The 8,433-nt window shown below is 38.9% G+C and overlaps 1 protein-coding gene across 2 annotated transcripts in view; it reads left to right on the top strand.

The window, feature by feature from the left end:
* Positions 1-935: 935 nt before the first annotated feature.
* The window catches only part of ly75 (lymphocyte antigen 75), a 145,592-nt gene continuing 138,094 nt past the window's right edge, over positions 936-8,433 (top strand). For both annotated transcript variants that reach the window (XM_020529208.2, XM_048598981.1), the window contains exons 1-2: positions 936-1,110; positions 3,212-3,586. In XM_020529208.2, coding sequence (XP_020384797.1) covers positions 1,014-1,110; positions 3,212-3,586 — 472 coding nt within the window. In that variant the 5' untranslated portion in view covers positions 936-1,013. The remainder of the gene's footprint in view (positions 1,111-3,211; positions 3,587-8,433) is intronic.

Raw genomic sequence — 8,433 nt, 5'->3', positions numbered from 1 at the left:
GTATGAACTGTTCGAGCTCCTCGTGGGAGCACGAGGCGGCTGCATAGTATACGGGAAACGACTCCTTTTGTATTTTGGACGATTTAAAAACTCATAACCATGCACCTTGCTAGTTTATTAGGAAATACTGAGGTAATTTAATATGCCTTTGTGTGAATTTAGGTTTCCTTTGATGTTCCGATCCTGATATTTCTTTTGTCATCTGTGTTAGTCTTCGATCATTTAACGTAGTCATCTCTTTCCTGATTATTTTGACCATTGCAAGGTTCTTCACATTCCCAATGTCATCCTCTAATTGTCTGGGTACTTCGCGTGTGCCTTTTACTTTCGTTTTAGTTTTGTCCTTTTTAAAAATTCATCCGTTGAGTTGCATGATTAGTTTTTTTTGTTTTAAAGAGGAACATACTTTTCAGAACGCAAACAATCTCATGTTAAAACACGTCTCAGCGCAAATCTGCCATAAGTATTTTGCTTTTCTGTCAATTTTTTGAAACTACCTTCCCTCCTTCCCTAAGCATATGTCTTCGTTAATAATTGTTTTATATCTCGCATGTTGTTAATGATGATAGTCTAAATGAAAATGGCAAATAATATATGTAAGAACACGCAACCCACCCACAGGTGAAGTTTCATTTGAATACAGCAAACGTAGGTATTCCCGGAAATAACTTCATAACATGACATACGAAATGCACACAACTCCTTAAGGAATTGCTCGTCCAAAAGTCAGTGAATTGTGGATGCAGACAATTGAATTAATCAAATGGATATATTTGATTATTTTAAGACGGTAACAGCTTTCACTTTTGTTTGACTGCACTTCTGAGATATTACGGTGAACATGGCCTATGGTGAGCAGCCAATAAGAAATTGCTCACTGAAGGACAGCCTGCCTCCGCCAATCGAATGCGAGTTTGCTTGTGTAGATCTGGGGGCGAGGACAGGCTGGTGAATTTCATATTCTGCCAGCATCGCAGCGTGAGCACCAGAAACAGGCTGGAAACTGCGCAGGCATGAAGAGGTGGCACAATGGACAGATTCATCTCTATTTCTGGCTGATATTTGAGGTCTTTGTTGAAGGTTGGGCCATAACAGCTTCTGAGGGTGCAGGTGCGGTTCACTTTAAAACAGTCGTATGTGTACGTTCAGCTGGTGTGTCGCATTTCAACGTGTCGTTGTGAATATCTGTTCTGTCAATCTATTTGTTTTACACGAATGTGGCGATTATCTGTGAATGAGGTGGTATAATATTGCCGGTTTGAATAAAAGAAACATTTCTTTTTCGAGATAAGACCGGATATTTCCCTGGCTCAAATCCAAGTGTCTTGGCACCGGTGAAGAAGGAAGCTTACTTACTTCTGTTCTGGTCGGGGTGGACTGGTAATTTCCAGAAAATGTCTTCAGCTGAGAACTGCTTATCTGCAAAGGCGTCTTTGCATCACAAAGTTCCGTGGAATAGAACGGGGCTGAAGTTTAATGTTGAACATGTTATTTGTCCCTCTCCATGTCCTTTAAATTTTGTTTTCGCTGTCAGGATGCTCACCCCACTTTTGCGTGAACCCATAACAGAGTGGGTCTAAACTACTGACCTCATGACTTGTCAAATGTTCATATGGTTGGGCAGAGGAGGTACAGTCGGAGCTGGACAGTGCCTTTATCTCTCTCTCGTGATGCATTGGGAAAGCCACGGTGTGCTAGCTGACAATGAGCAATGTTAACCTGGCCAACTGCAGCCAGCGTATTTCGAGTTGCAGGTGGTTAAACGAGACGGCTGGTTTGGAAGAACAGCATTCCAGACACCTGCACTTGGCATTTAGTAGACAGGATAAAACAGTGATGTTTCTTGGGGGAGGGGAAAGGTGGTAAATGGTGTTTGTTGTGTTGGGGGGTGAGCGGAAAGAACATGGATGAACTGGTAACATTCAAATTGTGATGCTTGTCAGTGCTCTTGATTTCATCAGAGTTGCCATGTTACCGTACTAATTGCCGTGGATTGAATAGATCTAGGTTTTGTGAGCTCGCTTTCCGATGTTCGGAAAAGTAAACTTGCCTATAGAAAACTAATTCTATGATTTAATCTTGATTTTTGGGCAAAATAGTGGTAAACTTATAAACAACTAGAATGTGGATCCTGTATCAATAATCTGGTACTTCATCTTCTGTAAATTTGTAGAAATTGTTGTTTTATTCTCTCACTGCCAATGAAATTATGTTTTGTTGAATTTTCTGTTTAGCACAGCAATATGTTTTTGAAGTGGTAAGATGGCACAGTGGTTAGCACTGTTGCCTCATGATGCCAGGGACCCAGGTTCGATTCCACCCTCTGGCAACTGTCTGTGTGGAGTTTGCACATTCTCCCCGTGTCTGCGTAGGTTTCCTCTTTCAGTCCAAAAATGAGCAGGTTAAGTGGATTGGCCATGCTGAATTGCCCATATTGTCCAGGGCTGTGTAGATTAGACATGGCAAATGCAAGGTTACAGGGAAAAGAGTAGGGGGATAGGGGTGGGATGCTCTTCAGAGGGGCAGTGTGGACTTGTTGGGCCAAATGGCCTGTTTTCAACTGTAGGGATACTATGAAATCATTTATTATCAAGCGTTTCATAACACAACATGGGTATGAAGTTCACAAATCTAAAACTTTCTTGCATTATTCTGATCAAGGATCACTAAATTGCTAAGCCTTTATACTGCTGGCAGCATTTTATTGTGTAATTTGCTTTCATTTTCAATGATTGCATGAAAGAACTGTACTCATGACTCATCCGTGTAAACTTTGGTTTTGAAATTAGTGTTCACAACCCTTGGGGACTTTTAAGAGTGAGGTGTCGTACTTCATGAAGGGAAGTAAAATAGTGCATTGCATTTAATTCTGGGGTTGGAGGTGGAATTGCATGACTGAGTATCAATCATCCTGCTGTGTTTTTTTTAAAAGTGCACGATAGTAAACAATGGAATGCTTAGTTAATTCTTCTGTTCCTGTAGTGCTATTTGTTTTGTGATCCATCAATCTTAAGTCATGAGAGACTATCAATTTACGGGGGAGAAATGTCATCTTATGATTATTTGAAATGCTGTGCTTTGGTCAGGTGGACGTCTATAATATTTATATCTTTATTCCTCATGTATGATGTGAGTTTGTTTCTAAAATAAAATGCTTAAATTAATTTGAGTTTCTCATTGCTTGTCCTTTTTTTTCCTTCTTGTCACTTAGGAAATGACATCTTTGCCATCCAGCATCAAAAGTTGAAAGAATGCATCCAAGTGAATTCCTCTGGATTTACTATGAACAAATGCAATCAGCTAGAAGAGCTTCAGCAATGGAAATGGGTGTCTGAGCACCGGCTGTTCAATATTGGCTCTAAAAAATGCCTTGGCCTTGATCCTTACAACAAGGAGCAACCATTAAAAATGTTTGAGTGTGATGCAGAAGTTACAACAATGTGGTGGCGCTGCAGAGGGGGCACACTCTATGGTTCATCTTCCTATAAACTGACTGTCAAACAAAGTCCAACAGTGAGCATTGATGCAACTGATGCATGGAAACAAAGTGGTGGTGACAATGATGTTTGTGAGCAACCGTACCATAGTAGGTAACACTTGGTATCCAATATAAATGTTAACGTAAAAACAAAATGCTGCAGATCTGCAGTTACAGTAAAAGCAAGTGCTGGAGAAACTGAGCAGGTCTGATAGCATTTGAGGGGGAATAAAAAATACCATTTTGAGCTTCTTTAGATGCAGGTGTATAAAATGATTGCTTTGCTGAGCAAGTTAGTTACATTGAACATTAAACACGGCAAGTTTCATGTCCAGTTTTGAATTTGTTACTTTTGTAGAATTTTTAATATAATTAAGTTTTTACTGAAAGTTCTTGAACATTGTCTATTCTTTGCATTTTTATTTTACAAAACTTAATTATGTATTTAGCAGGAAAATGGCAATTTGAGGTACGGTGATTGGAGACTCTTTATTAAAGGCCTGTCCATATCAGCAGTCTACAGCCTTCCCTAAAAGGAAGGGATGTGAAATTTGAGAATGGGTTTTCCCTTCTCCTATGTTACCTTTTACATTCAGAAACTTGTGTTGACGCCTTCTTAATGAATATCAAGACGAGCTTGTTTGCAGTATTGATTGGAGTAGTAGAAACCTTGAGTACTCACGCAATTGTAGGAGTGACTTTAATGCACTTGTCACACTCAACTGATTAAAATCTGACAATGAAGTTTTCAGTTGTCAGCTTAAGGTATGTTTATGTCAGCAATGAATGTGTTTCAGACTTATATTCATTTCAGTTCGTTGAAAGTTCGTACTTATGTGATAGACCTGAACAGCGCTACTGAATTTGAAGTTTACTTTAGATGCAAAGTCAAACACGAGTAAACAGCAGTCCCTGCGAGTGGCAAGAATGTTGGTTGATTTTTCACTCCAGAGTTGCCTCAGATGCCAAATTAACATAATGGAATCATTAGTAGGTATGAATATCAATGCCTGGGGACCATGCTTCCTCCTCACGTTCATTAGTCATGTGTGCCTCTCAGGCAGTTCCAAAAAAGATAAACCATCATGGCCTTGGTCATCCCTGAGGGGCCCTTTTGAATGCTGTGATGAGTGGAGACACAATTTGCCCATCCTTACTGGAAGATTTCTATCTGTTCCTGAAAGATTTCTATCTGTTCCTGAAAGGAAAGGAGCAGGAATGATGAAAGCTTAAGTTTTATCACCACATACTAATTTAGCTATCAGAGTGGTGGAACTAATAGTTCCTGGGAGGACTTTGGTGCAAAACAGTAGATCACAATAAGGTCATAAAAGACCACAAGCAGCAAAAAGATAATTTGGTGTGAGTTAGTGAGCCCCCAAGCCTTTATGCTTTACCTTGGAGAGTACTTTGTCTATGCTATTGTTTCAGTGGGGTTTTCTAGACATTTTTGTGCAATTGTGTATTTCAGAAATTGAGGTTGGGATTTAACAGGGTAATCCAAGGAGGCAAACTTTAAAAATGTCCATAAATGAGATGCTATGAACATCCTTGTATTGACCAAACAGAATTTCAATATTCAGAAAACTGTTTATATAAGCAATGTTTGTACCCCTTTTCATCATACATTGGTCTGAACTTTTAACTTTGAGGGTGCAAAATTGCCAGAATCAAATAATCTTCAGCAAAGCTGAATGTTCTTAGAACTTGAATCTCAAATTTTCAATTTAATGTTGAGCAGCAGAGTTAATTTTGCCATTGTAAACATTGAAGTTAAAATTTTTGCCCAGAAATTACTGGGAAAATAATTGAGCTTAACTCACCTGGTGTTATAACATATCAATCACAAAAATTTATGGTAAGGAAGAGATACCCTGACAAGCATGAAACACCAACTTGCTGAACAAATTGCACTAGTCCACTGTTAGTTTCACTGAAACAGCCACTCCCTGTCACTGAGTTTCAAGAAATTGCTGCAGAGATGCTGTTGAAATAAATTCACTGCAGCAAATTAGGCCTGGTGGTTATTAATGTAAGAGCTGTTTTATTGATGCAACTTATACTCCTTGAGGTCTATGAGTAGCATTTTTGTGCCATTTTTATGCAAATTTGCTGTAGACGTTTTGAAATTTTTTCTGTGTATTCTGCTGATCTTTTCCTTTTTTTTTCCGTATCTGATTTTATTCTTAATTTACATTGCTCCTTCTGTCGCTCCTCCTGTTTCTTTCTTTGTCATTGGTGCTCTATGATTAAGGGACTGTACATAATCACATCATTCACCAAGATCAATGCAATGTTGACTTCGCTGTAACAGCTTGCATGTCCAGCAACTTGCGATTTAAAAAGCTGCTTCACACAACAGGACGACAGTGAAATATCTAATACACTTGTCACACCCCTAGATACCTGTGCAGTATTCTGAAAGAACTAGTTTAAAGAGACCAGGAGCCTTTTCATTTCCTAGGTTTCAATTCCAGAAAGTGGTTGACGGTAGAACCTTGATGAATTACGATAATATACTAAAGAGAAATTCTGAGAAAGGGTCACTGGACCCAAAACATTGGCTTTGATTTCTCTTCACAGATGCTGCCAGATCTGGTGAGCTTTTCCAGCAAGTTCTGTTTTTGTTTATGATAATTATACTGTCAGTTGTGCTCACTGAAATGTACTTGTATGTTGGCTTGTGAGCATTTAAAGTCTGACTTTTCATTGGTGCTCCTTTAGTATTTTCAATATTGAATATGAAGGCAAAGAGAAAAAAGTACAGTGAACATGATTCAGAAACACAAAGACATGGTATGTCTTACAATGTGAAATATTCCAGTTCTTGTGAACTTCATTTCCATTGAAAGATATGGTAACTTTGACTGTGTGCCCATGGTTCATAATGTGGAACCAGCTGGGATGAACGAAGGGAATCATTTAATCCTGCTACTGGGCCTCAGACTTAAATTTTGAGCTGTTTCATATTGTCTGCTCCATGTCACCAGTCAGTCTTCCTAATTGTTAAACTGCAGTCATTTGGTGAAGGAGGCAACCAGAAGTCATTTTTTTTTCCTCAAGTAATACTTCACTTTGTGAATAAATCTAACAAGTCATTAGCTCCTGACCCTGCTCACCATCCCAGTGTCATTGTGTCACTTTCAGTGTGCTGAAATAATGAATGTCAGCCAACTGGTTATTCTTGCCCTGACTTTATGTAGTTAAGCTTTCTATCTCTGTCATGTCTATGTAACTAATATTCTGTCCACAATTGCAGTTCTGAATTCCCTATGATAAGATCAGTAAGTAGCACTTTCTGAACAGGTTAAAGTACGTATCACTTTTCTCTTTTCCTCTCCATTCACTGCTCTTCAGTCCTCTCTAAACATATCCAACAAACTCATTTACCCTATTACTCTTTAAATCTCTGGTCCTTCTACTTTTGATCTCTGGAAAGTTCTGGCTTCATCTACTTCCTTGCATCCTTCACCACTCAAAAACCCAGCATTCATCCTATATCACTTCCTTCTGCATTTAACTCTGAAAGGAGTAGTGGAAATTCCCTCAAAAGTGGCATTAAATATAATACTTTCACAGTCACATTTTTGAACCACTCCCTTAATCATTGTTAATTTCCTTTTTGCCCCAGCCTAATGCATTTGCCATCCAATTTTGCTCCAGTACTAATCTTTGCTGCTTAAAGTCCAAGGGGCACAGCCTTGATTATATCAGTACATAACTGACTACACCATTCTGCGTTAGATCTGGATGGCTGGCATTCTATCAACCCTGCTGCCATTTGTCAAGACCACCACAATGGGAGAATCATCCTGAAGAGGAAAGATTCTTTTCCCACAATCAACTGCCTCCTTCTATCCTGCTTCCTCTCAAAATGTGAGGAGCTCATGAATGTCTTTGTCATTAAAATAGAGACTGTCTGTTCCCCTATCTTTTGATATTTCCTCCTCGTTCCATTTGCCAGCAATAAAATTTCCATCCAACCCCCTATCCCTACCTTAGACCTGAACTCTGGATTTCCTTTTGTCTGTCTGTCTGTACTAAATTATTCTCACATAAACTGCGAACCACTCACCTTCCCGAGCAGCCAATAGATATCTAGATTGTCAGGTTTATAAACATGTGCTTACAAATCTTTGAAACATACAGTTGCAGAATTTCTGTGCAATCTTTAATCAGGTTTTTCAACTTTGTCACAGCAATGAATCAAAATTTACCATAAACGTAATTGACTCTGGCTGTGCTGCATTATTCATATTCATTGCCCTCTATCATTTTGCTGCTGTAATTGACTAGCACAAATCAGTGCTCACTTAATCCCATTCTTAAATTGTACAGTACTCAGAGCAAATCCAAAATTACCTCTCTTCTTTCCTCTAATCATTATTTTCAGTCTCTGCCAAGAATCTTTCCTTTCTTTCTCACATTATCAGAAGCATGTCATTAACTGTCAAAGGCACATTAATAATAATTACCTCTGCCTCGTCACTGCTTTTTCAATATCTAGTTTTAGATGAGCCACCATTCCCTCTCGTTAAGCATTGGGAAAACCAAAGTCATTGTCTTTGGTTCCTATCTCTCAGATTTCATATCAAATTCCACCAACTATGTTGGATTGCACAAAACTATCCAATTGTCTTGGTATCCTATTTGACTCCAAGTTGAACTTCTGACTTCACAGAGTCAGAACAACACAGGAAGAAGCCTGTCAGCCCATCATGTCCACAATGGTAATTAAACATTCATCTATTCTAATCCCATTTTCCAGCACTTGGCTTGTAGCCTTGAATGCTATATCTTTTCAAATGTTCATCTAGATAGCTCTAGTATTGATGGTTCCTACCTCTAGCACCTGTTCCAGGCTGAGTTCCAGTTACCCACAACTCTCTGGAAAATCCTCAAATCCTCTTTAAGACTCCTCCTCCTTAATTTAAAGCCATGCCCCCGATTATTTT

The sequence above is a fragment of the Rhincodon typus genome, chromosome 7 (genome assembly GCF_021869965.1).
Source record: "Rhincodon typus isolate 14 chromosome 7, sRhiTyp1.1, whole genome shotgun sequence".
NCBI lineage: Eukaryota > Metazoa > Chordata > Chondrichthyes > Orectolobiformes > Rhincodontidae > Rhincodon > Rhincodon typus.
This window is presented reverse-complemented; position numbering and strand designations above follow the sequence as displayed.